We start from the raw sequence: 26884 nt of genomic DNA on the forward strand, positions 1-26884 counted from the left end.
TTTATACAGGAATGGGGCTCTGAAGCGAACTCTGTTATCATAATTGTTTGCAAGAATTTGCATAAAAGACAAAATATCTGCAACATTGCATCAATGAGACAGGTGACCTCACCAGCATATCTCATCATGTAAATACTGTATGCGAAGCGGGCTGATGTTTGTCATAGAATTGCCTGGGGTCTGACTTCATGTGACTTTATATTTGAATGTAGTTTATAATGTATACCAGCGAGAAGATGCCATTCGCTCAATATAATCTCTATTTCAATGCATTTTATAATTTACTCTTATTCTTATTATTACTCATTTAATTGGCTTACTGGAAAAGAATTCCGTTGAGGGTTTCTGTGATGTCATAAACTACAAGTCCGTTTGCTTGAGTCGCTTAAAACAGTGTTTCTCAACCCTGGTCATGGGGACCCCACTGTCTGTCTGTCTGTGTCTCTGCTGGTTTTTGTACCAACTAAGGAACTGCTTTCAATGACTTATCGAAGCATTAATTGAAAACAATTTGCATAATCAGAGCTTTTTGATAACTTTTTATTCAGCAAAATTATTTAAAAAATGTAAGCAAACCGTTTAGTCAAATGGAGTGTTTTTCAATGAAGTAATTGAGAACAGCTCCTCAGCTGGAACAAAAACCAGCAGAAACACAGACAGGCAGACAGGGGGGTTCCCACGACCAGGGTCAGGAAAATACTGCTTCTATACGTTATAAAATGCACTTCTCATAAGAGAATTCATTCATTCAGTGTTCAGACTCCTCACTGTTTAACTCTTTTCTCATTTCTTTCAACTGTTTTACTCATACCTGCACTGTAAAAATAGCACTAGGAAACAAATATTTTGTTAAAATAAGCCATACTTGTAAATTGTATAAAATCGAATACATTAGTAGTCTTTTTGATTTTTTCCCTATGGCAAAAATAAATCTGTTAAGGGAGAGGTTTCATCTGGGTTCTTAAATACCTCGATTGGAAGGTAAAGTTTGGAGAACTTTCATTTAGAATTCTGTAAAGAACCAAAAAAGTCCTGTGTAGGGGACAAGCCAAAGAACTATAAAAAGTCCTCAGAGGAACTGATTGTTCTTAGAGTGACATTTGAAGTACATAGTAGTCATACAGTGTAGTAGCCCATTTATTAAACAGCTGCAATGCTTGTCAGTGTCGGGGCATTACAGCACTCTTTTGTTTAACTTTTGTCAACTTTTCAAATACGACCGGTTTCAAATCATCAGTGCTGCTATTTATTCTTAATAATGCCGTGGAACTCTCACAATGCTGTATTTAAATTAGTAGTATTGCGGCTCTCTTCATCAACATTTATTTTTTATACTTTGTGAATTGTTGTAATGAGAAAGCAGACTGCGCTTTCTTTGCACTGCGACTAAGCCAGTTTAGTACATCTACCCCTTAGAGCAATTTAGTTTTTGCATCTCTGCCTCAGGTCTGTTCAACTTTGGCAACCAAATGAGTCCTTCAGTGAGTCTCTGCTGCTGTCTGAGCAAATTAAGGGAGGCCACGTGAACCGCTCAGAGAAAAAATATTAATCCATGAGATGTGAGATAGTTTTATTAATTTATTTTAAATGAAATAATAATTAGAATGTGGTGTGTTTCTAAGACAATATTGTGCTGGTGCTTTGTACGTTATCGCCTCTTTCTTTCCTGCAGTGCGAGACAGTTTATCTGATTGTCCAGCTGTAGAAAAGCTAGCTCTTGTACTAGTTCCAAGTAGATTCAGCCATTGAGCTCAAGCGATGAGAATGTGTATTTTTTTAATTGCAGTTCCAGTACCTGAATAACACAACCTAGAAATGGCTGCAAAGCTCCCGGACAAGGCAAAGTCGTATGAAACTGAAAGGCAACTGTACATCGACTTTTTTTTTTTTTTAATTGACGCTACTCAAGACTACTTGGTTCATTAAATGCAAACACAAAATGAAGTTTTTAAACGTATTTCGAGACAGATTCCCTGGCGAGAATAAAACGCTGAGATAATTATAAAAAATATATAATGGTAAAAATAAACTATTTATGTTTGATTTATTATTGTTAATCAAAATAAATATATAGTGTCAATTTAATTTCAGTGAAAGTGGTGCAGGTGCTTTTGCGCTGCTGTTATCCACTGTGAGGACTCAAGGAGGTTAGAGGAGGATAAATACAGCTGTATAATTTACTAAAATGTTTCACAAAATAAGTATATAATAGAAGTAAACCAAAGAAAATATACCCTTAGTATGTTACTTATATTTGCTTCAAAATAATTTGTGGGATGGGGTCACCTTTTAAAATACCTTTTAATATAACTCGAAGAGTGTAACAACCAACAAGTTGCTTATGCACTGTATTTATTTGTGTTTTGTGCTAGGACAAAGAAAAAAAACTTCTGAACTGCTAATTGTTCCTCTGCCCCCAACTAATCAACTGGTGCTACATCAAACAACACTATCAAGGGAGGGGGGAGGGTGTGAAGAGCTCACTGCATTTTAGTAAATTAAATGGCTGAATCTACTTGGAACTAATAGAAGAGCTAGCTTTTCTACAGCTGGACAATCAGATAAACTGTCTCGCACTGCAGGAAAAAAAGAGGCGATAACGTACAAAGCACCAGCACAATATTGCAATAAAACTATCTCACATCTCATGGATTGATATTTTTTCTCTGACCGGTTCACGTGGCCTCCCTTAATTTGCTCAGACAGCAGCAGAGACTCACTGAAGGACTCATTTGGTTGCCAAAGTTGAACAGACCTGAGGCAGAGATGCAAAAACTAAATTGCTCTAAGGGGTAGATGAACTAAACTGGCTTAGTCGCAGTGCAAAGAAAGCGCAGTCTGCTTTCTCATTACAACAATTCACAAAGTATAAAAAATAAATGTTGATGAAGAGAGCCGCAATACTACTAATTTAAATACAGCATTGTGAGAGTTCCACGGCATTATTAAGAATAAATAGCAGCACTGATGATTTGAAACCGGTCGTATTTGAAAAGTTGACAAAAATTAAACAAAAGAGTGCTGTAATGCCCCGACACTGACAAGCATTGCAGCTGTTTAATAAATCCTACAGATGTCAGGACTGCCCAGTGCCTGACCACATTCCGGCGCCTCCTTAAGACTCACCTCTTCAAACAGCACCTGTAGAACTCCTCTGTTGTATCCTGGGACACTATCACCCTTCATTTAAATATGCTTTATTTTGCTCTTATCTGCCCCCTATTTTATTGCATTTAATCCTGTACCTCAGAATATTTTAATCTGCCAAGTGTTTAATCTGTAGTATTTTGTACTTAATCATATCCTGATGTAACTATCACTATTTAATCATATCCTGATGTAACTTTCACTATTATCTGCTGTATTATTGAATTGTGGTTTGTCACACTTGAGAATTATTGTATTTCTTGTTCTTATTGTATGACTTATATTGTAACACTTGAATGTATTTGTATTTGCTTGCGATTGTAAGTCGCCCTGGATAAGGGCGTCTGCTAAGAAATAAATAATAATAATAATAATAATAATAAATGGGCTACTACACTGTATGACTACTATGTACTTCAAATGTCACTCTAAGAACAATCAGTTCCTCTCAGAACTTTTTATAGTTCTTTGGCTTGTCCCCTACACAGGACTTTTTTGGTTCTTTACAGAATTCTAAATGAAAGTTCTCCAAACTTTACCTTCCAATCGAGGTATTTAAGAACCCAGATGAAACCTCTCCCTTAACATATTTATTTTTGCCATAGGGAAAAAATCAAAAAGACTACTAATGTATTCGATTTTATACAATTTACAAGTATGGCTTATTTTAACAAAATATTTGTTTCCTAGTGCTATTTTTACAGTGCAGGTATGAGTAAAACAGTTGAAAGAAATGAGAAAAGAGTTAAACAGTGAGGAGTCTGAACACTGAATGAATGAATTCTCTGATGAGAAGTGCATTTTATAACGTATCGAAGCAGTATTTTCCTGACCCTGGTCGTGGGAACCCCCCTGTCTGCCTGTCTGTGTTTCTGCTGGTTTTTGTTCCAGCTGAGGAGCTGTTCTCAATTACTTCATTGAAAAACACTCCATTTGACTAAACGGTTTGCTTACATTTTTAAAATAATTTTTCTGAATAAAAAGTTATTAAAAAGCTCTGATTATGCAAATTGTTTTCAATTAATGCTTCAATTAAGTCATTGAAAGCAGTTCCTTAGTTGGTACAAAAACCAGCTGAGACCCAGACAGACAGACAGTGGGGTCCCCATGACCAGGGTTGAGAAACACTGTTTTAAGCGACTCAAGCAAACGGACTTGTAGTTTATGACATCACAGAAACCCTCAAAGGAATTATTTTCCAGTAAGCCAATTAAATGAGTAATAATAAGAATAAGAGTAAATTATAAAATGCATTGAAATAGAGATTATATTGAGCGAATGGCATCTTCTCGCTGGTATACATTATAAACTACATTCAAATATAAAGTCACATGAAGTCAGACCCCAGGCAATTCTATGACAAACATCAGCCCGCTTCGCATACAGTATTTACATGATGAGATATGCTGGTGAGGTCACCTGTCTCATTGATGCAATGTTGCAGATATTTTGTCTTTTATGCAAATTCTTGCAAACAATTATGATAACAGAGTTCGCTTCAGAGCCCCATTCCTGTATAAATACGGTTGCTTCTCTGCTCTGACTTCACCGACTTGAACAGCCCGAGACCAGCAGACAAGATGAAGACTCTGGTGCTAATTTCCGCCCTGGCTTTCCTCTGCAGCTGTGAGTACAATCCTACCATCTCTTTCTATATTCTTTCAAAGAATTGCACATTGATCCAAGATGTTTCTGCAGGGTAGCTCTGCTGCTGCTGTACCCTTGAGCAAGCAAGCAAGCTGGGACTTTACCTAGATTGCTCCAGTACCATCATGCGCTATTAATGGTACTATAATGCAACAGCCTACTGTAGCACCACCATGGGAATCCTACGGGACTTTATTTGATTTCTAAAAGTAGTTTCACAACCGTGGTATCTATAATGTAATCCAACACTGTACCATCATGTTCCTATTTCTTTTACTATGGTAGTACTATTTCAATGCGGTTTCCATTATAGTGTTTACTGTATAAAAACTACAGTTAATATGATATCTTTACCTATAGTTTTAGCACTATAGTAGTTTAGTATTGCTGTTTCTCTTCTCCAAAAGGCCTTTGATTTGTACTTTTGTGACTTGTGAGTGTGACCTGTAGGAATGTGTTGTCGAACTCTCCAGAACAGTGCTGACAAGTTTTCTTGCTTTGTTTCAGCTGTGGAGACGTTTTTTTTTGTAGCTCCGAATAAGCTACCGAGCTATAATATAGCAGATTATTTTAGAGGCAAAAGAGAAGCTGGCAATGAACCCGCAGTGCTGCCTGAGGGAAGAGGTACGTCATTTAAAGTGTTTAAATCTACAGGAGACCTGCATTCCACACAGACCCCAAATCTGTTGATTAAAGAGCTATACAAAATACTACTACAGATATCCAGTTCCAGTTATGAGCAGGATCAGATAGGAGTGCTGGAAGTGCAGTAGAGGAGCAGCCGCTATACAAAATACTACTGCAGATATCAAGTTCCAGTTATGAGCAGGATCAGATAGGAGTGCTGGAAGTGCAGTAGAGGAGCAGCCGCTATACAAAATACTACTGCAGATATCAAGTTCCAGTTATGAGCAGGATCAGATAGGAGTGCTGGAAGTGCAGTAGAGGAGCAGCCGCTATACAAAATACTACTGCAGATATCCAGTTCCAGTGCAGTTGAATTCAAATACAGGATTTATATTCAGATCTAACTAGGAGCAATAGCAGGGAGCAGCAAGGCAGGAGGCAGATAAGTGGGAGTTAATGAACATGCGAGTTTGGGTGTCATGTAGTCCAGAGAGGTAGAGCTGTGAGGTTTTACAGGTGCTGTCTGAACAGGTGTATAATTTAAACTTTATTTTTTACATATTCAAAGTGTTTAGTTTTTAAACACTTAATAGTGTTTAAATTGTGCCGTGTTTAGAAAATAAGCATCAAGATGTTTTTATTGACTGTTATTACTGTGTGTGTGTGTGTCTGTGTGTGTCTGTCTGTCTGTGTGTGTGTGTGTCTCTGTGTGTGTGGGTGTGTGTCTGTGTCTCTGTGTCTGTGTGTGTGTCTGTCTGTCTGTGTGTGTGTGTGTCTGTGTTTGTGTCTGTGTGTGTCTGTGTTTGTGTCTGTGTGTTTGTGTCTGTGTGTGTGTGTGTGTGTCTGTGTGTGTGTCTGTGTGTGTCTCTGTCTGTGTGTGTGTGTCTCTGTGTGTGTGTGTGTGTCTGTGTGTGTGTGTGTCTCTGTGTGTCTGTGTCTGTGTGTGTGTGTGTGTGTGTGTGTGTGTCTGTGTGTGTGTCTGTGTGTGTGTGTGTGTGTGTCTCTGTGTGTGTGTGTGTGTGTCTGTGTGTCTGTGTGTGTCTGTGTGTGTCTGTGTGTGTGTGTGTGTCTGTCTGGCAAATTAACAAATAAGGCAAGAACATTTGAAATAAATAAACTTTTAAGAATTTTTGTTTTGTTTGTTTAAGACTATCTTCGTTTGGTGGATTTTCCATTTTGAAAACACGAAAATAATTATAAAAAATATGCATATGAATTTGTAGTCCAGTTTTTCTCCACATAGCCCTCACAGCTCTTTGTATTTCTTTTGATCTGCATCAAAAGGTCCCTTTATCCTGATTCTTCCTCCATTCGCACAGGGTGAAGGTACGTCTTTTAAAGTGTCCGGGTTTTTGTTCTTTTTTTTAAATGCAGTTCTCAGTCCCCACATGTTACTCCAACTGTTTCAGTGACATCATCCCTGCAACTGTAACATTCTTCATTGTGAACATTTTGACAAACAGCAGCAACGTGGCTTCAGCGAGGCAGGCGACTCCATCAGTAGAAATGTAAATATTTTCTAGGAAGCGGGCAGATCCTTGTAACAGACTTGCCTGGGGTCTGACTTCATGTGACTTTGTATTTGAATGTAGTTTATAATGTATACGTTTATGCGTCTGCTAAGAAATAAATAATAATAATACCAGCCAGAAGAGGCCATTCGCTCCATATAATCTCCTCTACTTAAATGCATTTTATAATGTATCAGTGTTATTCTTCTATTTCAAGCTTGTGGTGTTTTTTTTTTCAGGAGAAGGCGTGCAGTAGATGAGGAGAATCGCTCGCCTGTTTAAAAGCAGAGGCTTCTTGTTGGAACTGCAATTCCTCTAATGTAGTCTAGAAACAAATAAAATAGGAAACATCTTCCCTCTCTGTGTCTCTGCTTCTTATTCTGTAGAATTCAGCAGGGCTGGGGGCGGGGCCTGTTCCATTGGTTATGCACACAGACACACAGCACAGACACACTGACACACATACAGTACAGACACACAGCACAGACACACTGACACACATACAGCACAGACACACAGCACAGACACACTGACACACATACAGTACAGACACACAGCACAGACACACTGACACACATACAGTACAGACACACAGCACAGACACACTGACACACATACAGCACAGACACACAGCACAGACACACTGACACACATACAGTACAGACACACAGCACAGACACACTGACACACATACAGTACAGACACACAGCACAGAAACACTGACACACATACAGTGCAGACACACAGCACAGACACACTGACACACACACAGTACAGACACACAGCACAGACACACTGACACACACACAGTACAGACACACAGCACAGACACACTGACACACATACAGTACAGACACACAGCACAGACACACTGACACACACACAGCACAGACACACTGACACACATACAGTACAGATACACAGCACAGATACACAGCACAGACACACTGACACACATACAGTACAGACACACAGCACAGACACACTGACGCACATACAGTACAGACACACAGCACAGACACACTGACACACATACAGTACAGACACACAGCACAGACACACTGACACACATACAGTACAGATACACAGAACAGACACACTGACACACATACAGTACAGACACACAGCACAGACACACTGACACACATACAGTACAGACACACAGCACAGACACACTGACACACATACAGTACAGATACACAGCACAGACACACTGACACACACACAGCACAGATACAGCACAGACACACTGACACACATAGAGCACAGACACACAGCACAGACACACTGACACACATACAGCACAGACACACAGCACAGACACACTGACACACATACAGTACAGACGCACAGCACAGATACACAGCACAGACACACTGACACACATAGAGCACAGACACACAGCACAGACACACTGACACACATACAGTACAGATACACAGCACAGACACACTGACACACATACAGTACAGACACACAGCACAGACACACTGACACACATAGAGCACAGACACACAGCACAGACACACTGACACACTTACAGCACAGACACACTGACACACATACAGTACAGACACACAGCACAGACACACTGACACACATACAGTACAGACACACAGCACAGACACACTGACACACATACAGTACAGACACACAGCACAGACACACTGACACACATACAGTACAGATACACAGCACAGACACACTGACACACATACCGTACAGATACACAGCACTGACACACATGCAGTACAGACAGCACAGACACACTGACACACATACAGTACAGACACACAGCACAGACACACTGACACACATACAGTACAGACACACAGCACAGACACACTGACACACATACAGTACAGACACACAGCACAGACACACTGACACACATACAGCACAGACACACAGCACAGACACACTGACACACATACCGTACAGATACACAGCACTGACACACATACAGTACAGACAGACAGCACAGACACACTGACACACATACAGTACAGACACACAGCACAGACACACTGACACACATACAGTACAGACACACAGCACAGACACACTGACACACATACAGTACAGACACACAGCACAGACACACTGACACACATACAGTACAGACACACAGCACAGACACACTGACACACATACAGTACAGACACACAGCACAGACACATGAATTAGCTTCTCAGCATCAGGCAATGATAAAAAGACCTAATCTTGGCAATGTTACATAAATAATAAAAGGACACTTTAGTGGTATTGTGAATATGACCCTCAAATCATAAATCAGAATCAATTACAAATCCCAGGTTTCTGGCTTTGGAATTTATATTTGAATTATATTTACCTAAATTAGTTTTTATAGAATTTACCAACTCCAATTTCTGCTCCAACTACAGTTACCTGAATTTAACTGCAAAAAATGTTGGGACATCCAGCTTTCCACCTCCAACAGACATGCAATTAGGGTGGAGACAACTGATATATCCCCAGGTTTCACAGAGATGTAAAGTTGTGTGTCGTCAGCATCACAGTGAAGATGTACATGGTGTTTATGGATAATCATGCCCAATGGTAGCATGTATAAGGAGAATAGTAAGGGGCCAAGAATGGAGCCCTGGGGTCACCACAGGAGATAGTGGATAATTGTGATACAGAGTCTGCTATTGAAACAAAATTCTGCCTGTCCATAAGATATGACCAGTCTAAAACAGTTCCTGAAAGCCCTATCCAACTTTCAAGGCGATCAGTTAAACTAGCATGATCAATAGTATCCGGGTTTCTGCTGACATTGGTAAAGTGAAGAAGAAACGCTTTTAATGTTTAATGTTCACTTTTAATATGCTTTGTCTCACACCATGGATCATGCTAGGGAAATGAGACCAAATTTGGGCAAGGAAATTACATAAGCTAGCTGTATATCTGTGCTGTATGAAGTCATTTATTTGCTTAGAAACTAACATCTCTGTGCCATGCCAGCTCAAAAAAAAACAAGATCTCCGATGCCATGAAAGCTCAGCTCAGCTCAGAAAATAACATCTACACTGATGCCAGCTCAGAACACCAACAGCTGAGACCTGTGTGTGAGGTCACTGATGTGTGTGAGATCACTGATGTGTGTGAGGTCACTGAGGTGTGTGAGGTCACTGAGGTGTGTGAGATCACTGAGGTGTGTGAGATCACTGAGGTGTGTGAGATCACGGAGGTGTGTGAGATCACGGAGGTGTGTGAGATCACTGAGGTGTGTGAGATCACGGAGGTGTGTGAGATCATTGAGGTGTGTGAGGTCACTGAGGTGTGTGAGGTCACTGAGGTGTGTGAGATCACCGATGTGTGTGAGATCACGGAGGTGTGTGAAGTCACTGATAGCTAAATATTTAAATAAATCTTAAATCTCTCTTAAGTAGATTTAACATTTAGCTAAATATTTAAATACATCTTAAATCTCTTAACTAGATTTAACATTTAGCTAAATATTTAAATACATAACATTTAGTTAAATATTTAACTTGCCTCTAACATAACATAATTGTACCTGTGTGTGTGTGTCTCAGTTTGTTTGTCTCAGTGTGTGTTTGTGTCTCAGTGTGTATTTTGTGTATCAGCCTCCACACAAAGCCGAGCGCAGTGCGGTATACTGTAATGATGCTCCAGTCAGTCTGACCGGACTGCACCTGAACCATCTTAAAAACACGAAGCCTCCAATAAGCTCATTTGTAAAAGTTAGTAAAGAATGGCGCTATATAATCTAAGGAAGCTGAATGTGAACTCCTAGCTGGAGCAACGAGAGAGGGAGAGAGGGGGCGGGGCAGAGAAGGAGGCGGAGACGCTGCTAGGCAACCGGCTCCTGAACATTCCACTCCGCTGAGCAGAGACCGTTAGGATTTAAAAATGCCAAAGTTCCGAGCGGCGTCAGGCGCTTCGTTTAATTAACACACCGTTGCTGATATTTTAATTTGGAAGAGAACCATATTTTAAATACTCAAATAGCACTGTATTAAAAAATACTTGCTTTGACCAACTAAAAGCTATGACCAGCAATTATAAGCGAGATTAAATATAAGTGCTTGACGCGCACTGACATTTAGGGACACACACACAAATAATAATAATAAACATGTTTTGCTTAAATGTATTGTTGAATGTCTACAGATCTTTTTGTTCCTTCTTTCTTACATAACACGTGTGCAGTTTAATTCTTTTGCATCAACACAATTAAAATGGTTAACGTTTTATTTATTTATTTATTTATTTTAGCTGCCTGCTCGCATGTTCCTCAGAAGGCGCTGAGCTGCCTCTCCGCACACTGCGTGCCGTTTTGAAGCGCTGTGTTTAAGATATTTTCATGTTTGAACTCCTGGCTCCCTGTTAAAATGCAGTCTATCCTGCCATCAGTTCCCCTGCATCCTGATAAAACGGGCACAACATGGATTTTTTTAAAACATTGTCAAACTTAAACCAGGGGAAATCTTTTAGCCACTGTTGGTTGAACTTGTATTTTACAAAACTGTGAACACGCTGCAACTATGCTTTTGAAGCACTTGAGTTCAGGACTCACTTCATATCAAGGACAGAGGCTCATGGGAGTTGTAGTCTAATCCGTTGGCCAATGTGTTCAGCTTCGGGAGTTTAGAATGAAGACTACAGAGCGCGTCAGCGTCCACGAGAAGCGCCGCGCACAGCAGTGCGAATCTGGAAGAGAGACTTCAGCGTTAGTCTAGACGGGTCCGTGTAACGAGCGCGCTGCAGGGTATGCGATAATCGTGCGAGGGGGGAAAATGAACAATTAAAATTAACCCTTTAAGGTACAGGTTACTACTACTACCCACCCCCCCAAACAGAATTATACCAAATCATTATTACAACGAAGTGCACCAATTCAAACGTACGGACAGGTTGGATGCGGGCGTTTAAGTTTGTCAGTTTTTCTCCTCTTGAGTCACTCTCCAATATTAATTGGATACCATTTGAACAACAAACAGCGAAGAAAAAAAAGTTAACTATTAGTTTGGTTAAGAAAGATATTAATAGGTTTTTAAAAGACATTATTTATTTCTTAGCAGACGCCCTTATCCAGGGCAACTTACAATCGCAAGCAAATACATTTCAAGTGTTACAATACAATAAAAGCAAGAAATACAATAACTTTTGTTCAAGTGTGACAAACCACAATTCAATACAGCAGATAATAGTGATAGTTACATCAGGATATGATTAAATAGTGATAGTTACATCAGGATATGATTAAGTACAAAGTACTACAGGTTAAACACTTGGCAGATTACAGTATTCTGAAGTACAGGATTAAATGCAGTAAAATAGGGGGCAGATAAGAGCAAAATAAAGCACATTTAAATGAAGGGTGATAGTGTCCCAGGATACAACAGAGGAGTTCTACAGGTGCTGTTTGAAGAGGTGAGTCTTAAGGAGGCGCCGGAATGTGGTCAGGGACTGGGCAGTCCTGACATCTGTAGGAAGGTCATTCCACCACTGCGGAGCAAGGGTGGAGAAGGAGCGGGCTCGGGAGGCAGGGGAGCGTAGCGGAGGTAGAGCCAGTCTTCTAGTGCAGGCGGAGCAGAGAGGTCGAGTGGGGGTGTAGGGAGAGATGAGGGTCTGGAGATAGCTGGGTGCAGTCTGGTCAAGGCATCTGTAGGCTAGTACTTTTGAATGTTATTAATGTTTGAATGTTGTCACCGTTAGAAAAGAATAAAGTTAAGCTTCCCAAACAAAGTGCTCGACACACAGTCACACACACACAAAGGGGGAAGGAAAAAAAAAGTGTTTCTAGTTTACACACACATATATATACATATATATATATATATACACATATATATACATATATATATATATATATATATATATATCAACTACCTCCTAATTTAAATAAGATTTTTTTTTAAAAACATAAATAAGACTGCACTTACTGTAAAAAGAGCGCGACGGCCATTGTATCTATTCTCCACGCTGATTGCCCGAATAACCACAACACCTCAACACCACCGACATCGTTTAACCGGACCCGACCCGAGTATATATACTGGAGACGCCGGGTCTCGGCAGCGATAGCAGGTGGGATTGATCAAGCAATTCCGACCCATTGCGCGCTCTGGAGGATCAATTGAGGAAATCGACCCGCATTGCGTCATTAATTAAATTAAACTCAGAAAACAAAATACTACTAATGATGATGATGATGATGATAACTGGGGACTCCCGATCAGCAGTTAATCACGCGTGATTAAGACCACGTGTTGACTCTTCAGTTTAATCTCAGTCAGGTGCTGTGATCGGGGCGCGTGTGAACGGAAGCGGTGCGATTCTGAGGGCTTCATAAACCCCGGGGCGCGCCGTGTCCCACCAAGCGAGCGAATACAGCGGCTGCTTTCTGTTGTAGATAAGCGAGTTTTTGTTAGTGATTGCTGACCTGTGGTGGACACGGCTGGATAAATCGTATTGAGATGGGGTTTAGGCTGCTTTTAGGGTGAGTTTAATTTTTTTAAATTAGATTTTAAGATAGATATAGATGTTGTCTCACTATTCGTGGACTGTGGTTATCACATTTTCAAGCAATTCCACCAACCCCTCTATCTGTGCACATTTAAAATAATTAACAATTTAGCATAGTCCTTGATCTGTTAGCATTCTACTTCAGTTAACTGGCTCCTGCGGATGAGTGTGCCGGATGTCTATGAATTCACATGTATATGTGATTATTATTGTTCCAGAGTTGCCTGGTTATGCGCGGTGTTGCCGGCTGGCTTGGTCGCTCAGGACTTGTCGGGTAAGATCAATATTCACGCCGCAGAACAATCTCCAGTCTGCAGTGTAATATATCTGTATCACTTGGGTTCATGTGGTACTTGCGTGTCTTGGGTTCACAAACCCAGCTCTACACTAATGTTTGGGTATTTAATGTTATCCAGTTGGACTAGTCCAGGACTCCCGCTAACTGGAATCTGTGTATTATGTCTATCGCAGTATTATCCGATATGTTTAATAAATTGATTGACCGCCCTTGTATACAGAATAAAAGGGTGATGGCTCTCGGGGCAGATCAGATAATTGAGTCACTCGAGATCTTAATGAAGAGAATTAATTGAACTGGGAACTCGCCCTTGATTTGGCATGTGACGTTTAGACTTCCTGAACGTTGTAGTTGGTTCAAGTTATGAGTATTCTATTAATCAATTGAATTGGCAGCTTTGTTTAGGCTTATGAAACGTTATATAGCCAACTTACAAAACGTTTTATCTATTCTGTTTAATATGGTGTGTGACTTTGTATTGCCGGTGTTCTTAAATAACGGCGCGGCTCTGTGCGTTCATTTCTGACTTCAGGTAACTTTGTGACCGAGTGCCGGGATCGGTACTTCTGGATGTCAACCAATGGCAAGTTTGCCGGCGGTAACTTTCGCTTTGACGTCATCGGTAAGTTGGGTCGGTTTAAGAAACGGCAGCTGTGCGGGCATTCGGGTTTTGAGTATAGCGTAAAACGTTGGGTCTCTTTTTGTTAATAAAAACCTTGTGGGGTATCAGAATTAAAGTAATTTAAAGGAAACTCTCATTGGCTGGTTAAGAGTGCCACAGAAACGGAATCTCTGAAATGATTTCAATCCCTATGGGATTTGCTCGGTACCCCGTTGCGATGTTCTCCCTCATTTTTATCCCCCCCTCCAGATAGAAGCGGGGTTTACCCGCTGAATGACAGCTACGCAGCGGCGTGCGGGTTTACGTATTCCTTCAACCTTCCCGGAGACTTGATCTTCAGAGCGTCGTTCTTGGCCTGTCACGTGGAGAGCGTGGTGAGTACGTCACTGCAGTAAAAAAAACCCGCTTTACACTCTCGTACACCGCAACGGGGAACTGAAAAAAACACATGCATCTATATAATCCTGTTCCCTTTATCAATTACAATGTTCATCAAGTCTGCAATCGGCAGGTAAACATCTCGCAATGGCAACGCATTCATTTGAAGTCGGTTTGGTGCATTAAGTTCCTTTCAATTGAAAGAGGTGAACTATCTCAAATGGTCTCCCATTCCTTTTAGGGGTGCAATGGTCTTGTCATCCACCCTGTTTTTGGAAGTCCTAGCCCCGTATGCCACTTGTGAAGAAGTCTCCCGTACCAACCGGTTCTTTCTCCGTTCTCTCTAGAATGACTTCTCCTATGCGCTCCAGTACCGCTTCGTGAGATTGGACTCTCTGGGCAGAGAGACGGTCCACCCCTTCTCCCTGTCCTGCAGGATGGAGAGCCCCTGGAACCCCCGTGAGATCGTCTGTGAGGATAACTACATGGAGGTGAAGGGGACCCCCGAAACTAGGGTTCACAACTGAGCAATGTATCTGCTCCTATTAATAGATCAATCGCACCCTAGTGACTTAAGGATGGAAATGACTCCTATTGCATAGCAGTTTCACCCATTCCAGGTTTTATGATCAGCTTGATTTTACCCACAGTGTGTAGGTAACAACCTCGGGTGTCTTTATTGTAGTAAAACCAAGATTGGATCAAACTGCTTTGCAATGGGAGTCAATCCATGGGTTCAATCCCAGGTAGGGGACACTGCTGCTGTACTCTTGAGCAAGGTACTTTACCTAGATTGCTCCCGTAAAAACCCAACTGTATAAATGGGTAAGTGTATGTAAAAACAATGTGGTATCTTGTAACAATTGTAAGTCTCCCTGGAGAAGGGCGCCTGCTAAGAAATAATTCTAACTAATGGAGTTACACTTCAGGGGTAAATGCGATTCCTGTTGCATAGCAGTTTCACTTCCGGTCCAGGTTTTACTGTGAGCTTGATTTTAGCCACAGTGTGCCTAGGTAACAAGCTTGTCACAAAACCAGGCACGTCTGTGCCTGTTATGCATGGGGAGTCTGGCTCCAATCCCTGCTGTTCAAACCTCCTGCCCCCAGGTGTCTGTCAGGAAGAATGTCCCGGTCATCGCTCAGGAAGGACTGGAGAAGGAGGACTGGGAAGCGGCTCTCTCCATAGTGAGTGAACTTTCAACTGGGATGGGGGGGGGGGGGGGGTGTACAGGGATTCCCAGGTCCTGGAGGACCCCTTGTGTCTGTTTAATTCTGCCTGAGCACTCAATTGAACTATTGGCTTAAGACTTCTTTAATTGTTCAGCATCTAAATGGCTGGCAGTGTATTCAACTTTTAGAAGTAACTTAAGCTGAGGACAATTGCAGGTTTAAGCACGATTAGATGAGTGTAAGCAATTGATAAACTGGTTGGAATGGGTATCTGCAGATGCAGGGGGTCCCCAGGATGGGGTGGGGGCGGGTGTAGAGCAGGGGTGTCAAACTGTTCCTGGACGGCCACAGTGTCTTCAACCCACAGCTCTGAAGCACTTCGTTTCATTTGATTAATCGGACGCATTACCATCTCTCCCGGGCCTCTGTTTGTATAGGTAGTGTACCTTGAATGAATTTTCTGAAATCCACCAAGACCATGCAAAAATATTAACCCTATCCAATTGGTTCAAGTGTGTTCATTGAGAGACGCTGGAATGGACACTGTCCCTCGGAGTGGAGTTTGATGCCTCTGGTGTAGAGGTTTCTTTCTGTAGTGCTTGCAGTGCCTCTTGTGGACGCTCTCTGAACTGCACCTCTTGCAGCTCCCCCGAATGGCTCTGGGTCTCGGCTGGCTTTTCGTTGTGTTGCTCTGTAGGCCCAGGGAGCGGTGATGTCCGAGTGGCAGGTGGTGTTCCACCAGACCGGGATGCCCCCCCAAAACCATGACCGCCGAGGACGCCCGTACTGCAGGATACCTCGTCAACTCCACGTCCAGCCGCATCATCTTCAGGTCGCCCTACGGCATGCCCATGTCCGAGGTGCTCCTGGTGAGTTCTTAAAATACTGTGATCCCAAACCAGCTTCCATTATTTAATAGCGTGCTTTTGTGTGTTAACATCTGAGGGCTCTCCAGAAATATACAGCAAGGCAAAAAATAGGATGTTGACGAACTTGGCGTTTTTAAATGCTGATGGATTTAAAGTTAAATCTCTTTTGCTATCAACTTAATTTTCTGAATTTAATTTTTTGGCTATAGCTGCCTTCTCAATTTTGCATATGACTAGGAGTAAAATCGAGCCCAATTTAATATGCTGTTTTGAACAATTTAGATCTATTTAATGTGTAATGTAAAGTATTTTGTATTGCAGGATGCCATAATAGTAGTCTAGGAATGACTTAAGCAGACTCCTTTTTATCCAAGGTGACTGACGGGTGTTAAAATGCAAGATTCATTTTTGCACTTGCTGTAAACCACACTATTCAAATAACTTCTAGGATGCAACAAGTTAGGATTATAGCAAGTTGTGTCTATAGTGGTGCAATAATGCATCAGCTGAGGATCCAGTAACGTGGTGCTGAGGTCAGGCGAGTCCAGAGCAGGAGGGGAGGATCGGGAGATCTACAAGCGCAGTCTGAACAGGGGGGTCTTGAGGGGTCGGTGAGGCGCGGGGCTCGTCCTGGTCTCTGCTCCAACGCTCTTCTCTATCCTCAGGTGTCGGGGATCCCTGTGGAAGTCGTCAGAGCCACTGTGTTCTACAAGCAGAGGTGGATGCTGCTATTGGTGGACACTTCAGCTGCCTGCGCCAAGAGTGAGTCACCGAGGAGCACAGCAATCCTAGGAGGGCTAATGGTCTGGAAGCATTACCTGAGCTGGGAACTTAAGTGGAACAGTCTAGTCCATTGTACACTTGACTTTGACTTGGCTGCACTAGCTACACTTTGACACCTGGTGGCACTGTGTGCCATGTGGAACTCATTCTTCCACAACCTATTAACCCATTAAGTGACATTGTCCTCATTTGAGGGTGGGTGTAACTTTTTGTATTTGAGCATGTGACTGACATAGCTCCATGTTAAATCTACCCTATAACAGTCTAGTGTCAAACTGCATAGATTCTCCAAAAAGTTATAGTTCTGGTGCTAGTGTTTTAGAAGTGCTTCATCTTCCATGCATTAAGACCATAAACATCTTGTCATCTGACTTTTTAAAAAAAGTCTATAAAAACAAATCCCTTTTCTACACCAAGGGGGGGAAAGAATAGTATACCATGGCAAAATGCCTCGTGTTTCATCTCTTTCCAGACCCCTCTGTTTTCAATGGCACCTACTTGAGCTGGGTCACCCCGAGGCTCATCACCCCGCTGGTCCTGCATCCCACCAAGTTCCTGGATAAACTGATCACGATGGGGGTGGAGGGGAGAGGCCTGGATGAGGTCGCTGCTACCAGCAGGGGGTACCAGCTGCTAGTCAACAGCACTGCAGTGGAAATCCGCATTCCCTTCGGAGCTGTGGGGGGGTATCGCAAGGTAAGATAGCCAGGGACCCTCTGGTTGGGTCTCTGTCTGTGGAGGCTTGGTGATTTTTAGAGAAGGGCTTTTTCCTGGCTTGACCCTGAGCGAGTCGCTTCACCTCCTTGTGCTCAGTCCTTCGGATGAGACGTAAAACAAACGAGGTCCTGTTGTAAGTGACTCTGCAGTTGAGGATGCGTAGTTCACTCCCCCCCCCCCCCCCCTAGTCTCGTCAAGTTGCTTTAGAGAAGCGTCCTTCTAAATCAAAAGCCCCTTCTCCCTGGGGAAGGGGGTGTAGTGGCAGCAGTTTTGCATGTCGTACTTCTCCTGTATCTGGGGAAAATCCCTTGATTACTTGGCCTAAGTTATTGCATATGAGAATCTGGGGATATAGGGGGGGAAGTCTGTTTTGTTTCTTAGCAGATGCTTTTATCCAAGGTGACTTGGAGACTAGGGTGTGTGAACTATGCATCAGCTGCAGAGTCACTTGCAACAATATCTCCCCCGAAAGACAGAGCACAAAGAGGTGAAGTGACTTGCTCTGGGTCACAGAGTCAGATGTTGTACTGATTTGTATATCTAACTCCTGTCTTTTTACAGAGTCATGTGATTGATAACAAGTACAACCAGGTGTATGAGATTGACCTTTTCCTGGAGCACCAATGGACTGACGACCTGTGGGAGGTGACCCAGCACCGCTCCTTCAAGCCAGCCTGCTCCCCCTACCTCCCTGAGACCCCTTATGTGGTGAACAGTGAGTACTCTCCACAGCCCTGCACTGTAGGGGTAACCTTTGAGCACGCGATTGGGGGGTGAACAGGGTTAGAAACTCTAGTGTTGCTGCACCCAGTCCTGGGGTTCAGAGCTCTGCAGTTATGTTTCTTGCGCTTCACCTCTCTAATCCCTGCTCTCAGACACCGTCCCGAGTGAGAAGGGCTTCACGGTGACCCTTGGTAACTTCAAGCCGGACGTTGAGCTGAAGAACCTGACCCTCAACGGGGTTCCTCTGACCCTTCCCGAGGCCCAGAACAGAGGCGTGAAGATCAGCGAGGTCCAGCACCCCAACGGCACCAAGGATTTCGTCCTGAAGGTCCCCTTCAACAACCCGCTGGTCTCTGTAGAGGTGAGGATTAACCCCACTCGAATAAGGAGGTACCAAACCATTGAACACCCCCATACCAATGGGGGGGGGGTGGGGGGGGAGCCTCCTGTTCATAGTGAAAGCCAGCTTAATTTATATACACGTGACCATGAGGTGTCGCAGGGGAAGGCTCTCTATCAAATCTGCGACATGAATTATACAGGAAATCTAATATTGCACATGGACTGTACCATGCACTGTTTTGAGTGGCCTGTCTGCAGTAGGTGACAGTCCCGGATTTTGGGGGGGTGGGGTGGTTCTGTAACCTTTTGACCTGATTTTCTCTTGCAGTACATTGGGGCTCTCATCAGGAGGTACAGCTTGAACATCAACTACACCTTGAACATTGTCCCCCAGAATGAGCCGTATTTTCACCCGGTTGCTATTGTGTGCGATGTGAAGGATGTTGGTAAGTGAACTGGGGGGGGGGGGGGATTTCTTGACTAGTTAGATCTGTAAGAGCTTTGCCAGGTTCACCTACTTGCAACAACCCCATACCTGACATGGGCTACATTGTGGCATTGACTTTTCTGTCTTCAACATTGTACCACCGATCTTGTATTGTATGTCGCCGACTGTTTCAAAGCCAATTGGAATAGAGCCAATAGAAAGAGGGATTGATGCACTACTGACTTCAGCCACAGTGTGGCAGTGTTCTCCTGTTTAACGAGAGCTGCTTCTGTCCCTCCCCAGGTGTATTTCCATTGCATGGCTGTGGTTTGTGATCCCAACCTGGAGGATACCTGCAATAAGACTTGTGTGCCTGGAGCCCAGAGATCTGGTGAGCATCTGGAGATCGGTCCTGTAATACAAGCAAGCATGACCAGCTGCAGTACAGCATCAACGCTGCTGTATTGAAGCTGCTATCATTGAGTGAAGGGAATACAAAGCCTAATCTATTTAAGATTTGAATACCCTGATGGGTCCTTTTTCCTGTGTAATATATACAATTCTCTATTTGAGTGTTTGTAAGAGGAGGTTTTTTGTATTGTGCTGGTAATGCTCTCTCTGCATTGAGTGAGTTTATAATGATGCATAGAAATATCTGTTGCAATATATAGAAATATCTGTTGCAATAATTTAATCCAAACCATTAATTGCAGTAAAATGAATCCAAAGAAATCTATGTCAAAGCTGGCAATAGTCCTTTTATCTGTCCCCTGGAGAGTTGTTTTCAATTGTCTTTCTCTCGGCCCGTAGTGTGGATCGCTACAGCCAGATCAGAGGCTACATTTCTGCTGGGCCGGTTCAATTGGTACCAGAAGGACAAGTCTCGGACCTTCAAACAGCAGGTGAGACCTTGAGAGTTCTGTTGAATATCCTAGTCATTGAATTCTAACCCTCTTCATCCGATGCTCTGGATCTGGAGGGGATGCAAACTAAAACCTCTCAATATATATATAGGAGGCTTGCTGCTCCAGAGCTTAAAGGGGGTCTATTAGCAGGAGGTTCAAATCCCGGCTCAGCCACTGACTCGCTGTGTGTGACCGTGAATAAGTCACTTCACCTCCTTGTGCTCCGTCCTTCGGATGAGACGCCAAACAAACAAGGTCCTATTGGAAGTGACTCTGCAGCAGTTGTGATGCAGAGTTCACATCCCTAGTCTAAGTCGCTTTGGCGAAGTGTCTGCTAATCCACTAACTTCCAGTGTTTGCAGTAATAAACCACTAGATGGTGCTAAAGGAGCACTAAGCTTTTGATGGGGTGTATGTGGTTTTATTTTTTTACTAGAAGCATGATCAGACTGTATCGGTAACCGGCTCAGGTATGTGTCTTATTAAAATATTAGTGAAAACAGGAATAGACAAAACTATCCAACTGGTCTTATTTCCATTCCTGTGATGCTAAATCGCTATCCTATAGCCGGTATGAAATATCAGTTCTGATAATTGTCCTTCAGAACTGGATGTAGCAATTTGTAGCCAAAACTAATTATTTAAATTGAGGACTTTCCTCACGCCCCCCCAAACAAATCATGCAAATCCATAAATTTTATTGAGATGGTGTTCAAATGTTAGTTTACTCTTTTAATGTTTAGGACCTCCATGCTAACTTGTAGAATTTCTTGAAGTTGCTAAGCAACGCTGACTGTAATTGGAGGTGTATTGTGGCTCCCCCGGGTCCTAGTGCTCACCCGGTCATGTTTTGAATTTCAGGTGACTCCCCCTTGGTTCTGGCGCTGGGCGTGGCGTCCGCTCTCCTCGGAGTTCTGCTCGTCATTCTTGTTGCTGTCGGATTCAGGAGATGTTAAACTTGCTGTCTACCCCAATAAAGATTTTTGCATCTCGATTCTTGTGTGTCCTCCCATTGCTTTCTTGTACCCTGAAGGTACACCAGGAATCCAGCGCTGCTTGCTGTTCAAACAGTCTTTTAAGATAGTGTTTGGCTTTCATTCCAATTGAGCTCTTCATTACTTGACTACACCCTTAATTGAAATTATTTGCTTTCTTAAATCTCTGCAGATTCTAAGTTATCTAGAAAAATCTTAAATCCTATATATAATTATAGCTTACTGAAGTCTAGTAAGCAAATTTAGTTCAGTTGCGTAATTCGGCGCTCTGTTAGAAAGAAGTAAGACTGAGGGGTCTCCCAGGACCGGGATTTGGGGAACCCTTTTTTGAAAGGGGTAAAAGCTGCTAGCGTCTGGTCTCAATTCAAACCGATGCGTACAGCTCTGGAGTGAATGGGTACCCGGTCAGAAACTCCACGCTATCGCTGTCAAACGTGACGCGTCCAGGTAAGGGAATGGCACGCAGAATTAAATCTCCTGCATTCTGTAAGCAAAGTGCTAAAGACTTGCTTACAGAAAGTTAATTTGCAAGGGAGGTCCGTCTGCGCTCCTCCTGTTCATGGTACCTGCGCTCGGTCGGGTCACGCAGTGACGTCAGTGTAGGCGTGGCTAGGTGGGTGTCCGTTCTATACTCTCCCCTCGCTCTGTGTGACGTGTCTCCCAAAATCGCCACTGAATTCACAGCTGTGTCCCGTTTACTGCACTTAAACTACCAGTTAGTGTAAAATAGATGTTTTGGGGTATCTGGCTGAAATGCAGAAACACAGCGTTCACAGAACTTCCTGTTTTAATAATTGGTTTTAAGTCTTGGCTTTGCACCTTCAGATATCATGGTAGAAATCTCTCTCTCTCTCTCTCTCTCTCTCTCTCTCTCTCATGAAAATAGTTGATAGGTACACGGTGTTGAAGGGATTTAATATATATTTCTACTTTTGTGTTAGACCCGCACCTTGCCTCTCGCCTGTAAAGTTTTCTCTGTATTTGAAGGGTAATCAGGTTAGCTGGCGCATCGCGTCCACCCCTCGCCTCTCCGTTCAGTTCGAGAGGGCTGAGGCGTCGTTTCATTACAATCCAGGGACCCTGCTGCTCCGATTGTGAGGGCGCGTTTCATTACAATCCAGGGACCCCGCTGCTCCGATTGTGAGGGAGCGTTTCATTACAATCCAGGGACCCCGCTGCTCCGATTGTGAGGGCGCGTTTCATTACAATCCAGGGACCCTGCTGCTCCGATTGTGAGGGCGCGTTTCATTACAATCCAGGGACCCCGCTGCTCCGATTGTGAGGGCGCGTTTCATTACAATCCAGGGACCCCGCTGCTCCGATTGTGAGGGAGCGTTTCATTACAATCCAGGGACCCTGCTGCTCTGATTGTGAGGGAGCGTTTCATTACAATCCAGGGACCCCGCTGCTCCGATTGTGAGGGAGCGTTTCATTACAATCCAGGGACCCTGCTGCTCCGATTGTGAGGAGCGTTTCATTACAATCCAGGGACCCCGCTGCTCCGATTGTGAGGGAGCGTTTCATTACAATCCAGGGACCCTGCTGCTCCGATTGTGAGGGAGCGTTTCATTACAATCCAGGGACCCCGCTGCTCCGATTGTGAGGGAGCGTTTCATTACAATCCAGGGACCCTGCTGCTCCGATTGTGAGGGAGCGTTTCATTACAATCCAGGGACCCTGCTGCTCAGATTGTGAGGGAGCGTTTCATTACAATCCAGGGACCCCGCTGCTCCGATTGTGAGGGAGCGTTTCATTACAATCCAGGGACCCTGCTGCTCCGATTGTGAGGGAGCGTTTCATGGCTGTTTCTTCCGCGGCAGCACCGTGGTGTGTACACGCTGTTGACATGCATCGTGTGTAGCCGTGGCAATGGGTGCACAGCCACAAAATAAATAATACAAAAATGATATATGTATTTTGCATGACGTTTTTGACAAGTTAGCCCCTCAGTGCGTGAAAAGGTGACTGTTATTTTTCTATATAGGTGAGAGTCCCTGGAGAGGAGTGACGTTAGCCTATTACGTAACAAATCATAAAAGATTAGTTTTTTTTGGGAATTCGTTAGAATCATACCCTGTGACGTCGCGTGTGTTCGGGGGGGCGTGTCTGACGCCGTGGATTGACACACGGGGGCGGAGTGACGGAGCGTCGCGGTGTGTGTTTCATTGTATCTGAACTAAAAAAAAACCCCAAAATATCGCGGGGAAGTCCGACAGCTGATGTTGGGTTAAGAAGCGAAGAACCGCAATGAGCACCGCCCATGTAAGTGAGGAGATAAACGGGGCATCGATACCCTTAAAACAGATTGCAATTTAAACTGGTCTTGTAGAATATATGAATATATATATATATATATATATACACACACTACCAGTCAAAAGTTTTAGAACACCTCAATTTTTCCAGTTTTTATTGAAATTTACGCAGTTTAATGTCTCAATGCACTCTGAAATTAAAGCATAGAACAAATAAACAATTGGAGATAAAAAAAGAAATCATGGAATCGTTTTGTTTAACAAAATTTAATCTAAATTTTTGACTCCTCAAAGTAGCCACCTTTTGCAGATATAAGAGCCGAACACACTCGTGGCATTCTTTCTACAATGGAAATCAAATATTGATCGGAAAGTTCTTCCCAACACTGTTGCAGAAGTTCCCACAAATGTGTTGCACTTGTAGGTTGCTTTGCTTTCACCCTTCTGTCCAGTTCAAATTTTGATTCATCGGTCCATAAGACCTTCTTCCAGTCTTCAGTAGTCCACTGGCGGTGCTTCATGGCCCAGGCAAGCCTCTTTTTCTTATTTTGCCATCTTAGCAATGGCTTTCTTACTGCCACTCGACCTGTCAAACCTGCAGCTCGAAGTCTTCTCTTCACAGTTGAAACTGAGACTTGCTTACTTCGACCAGTGTTAAGCTGTGCTTGAAGCTGTTGTCCTGTGAGTCGCCTATCACGCAAGCTGTTGACTCTCAGAAACTTGTCTTCTGATTCTGTTCTGGCTTTGGGTCTGCCAGACCTCTTCCTGTCAGAGTTTCCTCCAGTTTCCAAGTGCCTTTTGATGGTGTAGGAAACTGTACTCACTGACACTTTGGCTTTCTTTGCAATTTCTCTAAAGGAAAGACCTACACTTTTAAGGGTTATAATGGTCTGTCTGTCTTCCTTTGTTAATTGCCTTTTTCTCGCCATTATGACAGCAATATACCAACTTCCTGCAGTACAATACTGCCCAAATAATGCTTAAGAGGGTGTAGTAACACAGTCTGTTACAACACTGCTTTTATACAGACAGAGGGTTTGTAAGTAATCAACAAAAGTTGGGACACCTGTAGGAATTGTTAGCATCAACTTTCAAGGCTTAATTTACTTCCATTGCTGCAGAACAGCTGTAAGTTGTTAACCCATTGCTTGTTCCCTGAAAAAGGCCTTTTTGTATAACTCTGAAATGTACATTACTTTTCAGTTTTTGGTAACCTAAACTTTTTTTTTTAACCTCTGGCAGTTTACCGCTTACCTTTGTACCATTTCAGGTTATTCACTGGACTTGAACTGCTTAAATTTCAATAAAAACTGGGAAAATGGGGGTGTTCTAAAACTTTTGCATGTAGGCCTACACTAAGAGGTCAGACTGAACCTCACCTTGCATTGTTTGATAAATCTTTGCCTTATCTACAAAAAACAAACCCAGTCAGCAAACGAGAGGGAGAGAGAGAGAGAGCGAGCGAGCTAAGCAAAAATCTGAAACTCCTAAAACTTAAAAACTCTCCAAAAAATGACAATAGGTGAAACTTAGGGATGAATGTCAGATTATTTGGTAGGTTCGATTTGTTTTCTTAATGCAAAACACCAGCGTGAGGACAGACGCACAGACGCACAGACACTGCAATAGGATTTCAAATACGTGTCCGCTGTTATGAAGTATGTCGGGTTGCGTGTAGCGGTTGAAACCAGAGTTCTCGCCGTTTGTTTCACGCGGTAACTGTCCTGGAAAAAGGGAAGAAAAAAGAAGTGTTTTATTTTTTTTTAAATGAAGACGGTCAGTAAAGCAATGGGGTCAGCGCGGTTTTATAAATTCTTCATCCCGGTGGCTGTGTTCGCTGTTCTACTCTACCTGACAAGCCTCAGATTGCATGAGTACGAACCTTTAATATTATTATTATTATTATTATTATAATTATTATTATTATTATTTTCTTTAACGCGTTAACACACAAATTGGCTAAATTCTTAAGTTCTCAAAAGCTGTTTATTATTAGGAAGTTCTGTGTTCCAGTGGTTAAAAAAAATGACTTGTAACCAGGAGGTCCCCGGTTCAAATCCCGGCTGACTCACTGTGTGTGTGTGTGTGTGTGTGTGTGACCCTGAGCAAGTCACTTCACCTCCTTGTGCTCCGTATTTCGGGTGAGACGTTGTTGTACGTGTTGTAGGTAGTTCACACACCCAGATTTCTGTAAGTCGTCTTGGATAAAGGCGTCGGCTAAATAATAATAATATATCAAGTTGTCATTAGCACGTTTTTTTTTCTTTCCAGAAACGCAGAATTTGTGTTAGCAGATTTGGTATCCTTGACTTTATTAGGCTGTAAATCTGGTGCAGAGGTTGTGCAGGCTCTCCTGATGAATGCTGCTGGCATTGCTTTGTAACAGCATTGCGTGGCTCTGCTTTCAGCCTCTTCCACAGATAGTGGTGTAGCGCACAGCACTTATGCAAATCTGTTAAAGAGAATGTAGTTCTGGGAATTTAAAATGGCATCAGAACTACATTTCCCAGTGCCTAGTGCTCCTAATGAAGCCAGCAATGACAACCATCTGGGTCAATTGCACCAAACTTGTGGATTCAGTACAGAGCTGCATACTAAGCTGCGGAGCAGCTAATCATAATCTACTTCAAACAAAAGATGGAGGCATTGTTGCTAAAAGTCCCATTTCCAAGTATTGAAAATCCCTGCTCTGTCTTCCATTCCCAATTCTGCAGTTTATAAATCCTCCATCCCTGATTCTAACTTCCATGCAGGCGTGTGAGATTGCTGTTTAAAATCTCACAATCTTATAATCTAAAACACTACAAATAATAACGACTTGAAACTACAGATCAATAAAATATCTAACGAGAGCATTTCCAAAAACATAAATAATAAAAAGTTATAACAAACTTGTAACAGCAGGGAACATTTTACAGGAAAGCGTAGAACTGAAATGGGCTTCAAAGCAAC

General features: G+C 42.8%; 1 protein-coding gene and 2 long non-coding RNA genes across 4 annotated transcripts in view; 2 read left to right on the forward strand and 1 right to left on the reverse strand.

Moving 5' to 3' along the window:
• Positions 1–29, reverse strand: part of LOC117404734 (uncharacterized) — a 3425-nt gene extending 3396 nt beyond the window's left edge. Inside the window, exon 1 of the long non-coding RNA XR_009311497.1 lies at positions 1–29. This exon is cut by the window's left edge and continues 105 nt beyond it. This is a non-coding gene — a long non-coding RNA (uncharacterized LOC117404734).
• A 4610-nt stretch (positions 30–4639) lies between these two features.
• Positions 4640–7287, forward strand: LOC131709401 (uncharacterized). The gene is made up of 4 exons (XR_009311496.1): positions 4640–4773; positions 5302–5418; positions 6706–6747; positions 7172–7287. It is a non-coding gene; the product is annotated as an uncharacterized LOC131709401 (long non-coding RNA).
• A 6077-nt stretch (positions 7288–13364) lies between these two features.
• LOC117404809 (uncharacterized) lies at positions 13365–21676 on the forward strand. Of its 2 annotated transcripts, XM_059011920.1 has the most exons (10): positions 15854–15931; positions 16614–16785; positions 17451–17547; positions 18041–18264; positions 18847–19000; positions 19161–19369; positions 19679–19796; positions 20081–20168; positions 20588–20679; positions 21544–21676. In XM_059011920.1, the coding sequence occupies exons 2-8, from the start codon at positions 16681–16683 to the stop codon at positions 20110–20112; spliced, it is 939 nt and encodes a 312-aa protein (XP_058867903.1). In that variant the 5' UTR covers positions 15854–15931; positions 16614–16680; the 3' UTR covers positions 20113–20168; positions 20588–20679; positions 21544–21676. The 2 variants fall into 2 exon arrangements, with proteins under 2 accessions (XP_058867904.1, XP_058867903.1); XM_059011921.1 differs by lacking the exons at positions 18847–19000; positions 19161–19369; positions 19679–19796; ... (1 more) ...; positions 20588–20679; positions 21544–21676 and adding exons at positions 13365–13422; positions 13667–13722; positions 14279–14368; positions 14618–14742; positions 15094–15237 and having other exon boundaries at positions 18041–18146.
• The last annotated feature ends 5208 nt before the right edge of the window (positions 21677–26884 follow it).

Source organism: Acipenser ruthenus, chromosome 43, assembly GCF_902713425.1.
Source record: "Acipenser ruthenus chromosome 43, fAciRut3.2 maternal haplotype, whole genome shotgun sequence".
Classification (NCBI taxonomy): domain Eukaryota; kingdom Metazoa; phylum Chordata; class Actinopteri; order Acipenseriformes; family Acipenseridae; genus Acipenser; species Acipenser ruthenus.

Coding starts and splice junctions, on each gene's coding strand:
- LOC117404809 (XM_059011920.1), top strand. CDS start 16,681: ATGACCGCCGAGGACGCCCGTACTGCAGGATACCTCGTCAACTCCACG. Junction 19,001..19,160: donor GACCCCTTATGTGGTGAACA/GTGAGTACTCTC, acceptor CCCTGCTCTCAG/ACACCGTCCCGAGTGAGAAG. Junction 19,797..20,080: donor GTGCGATGTGAAGGATGTTG/GTAAGTGAACTG, acceptor GTCCCTCCCCAG/GTGTATTTCCATTGCATGGC.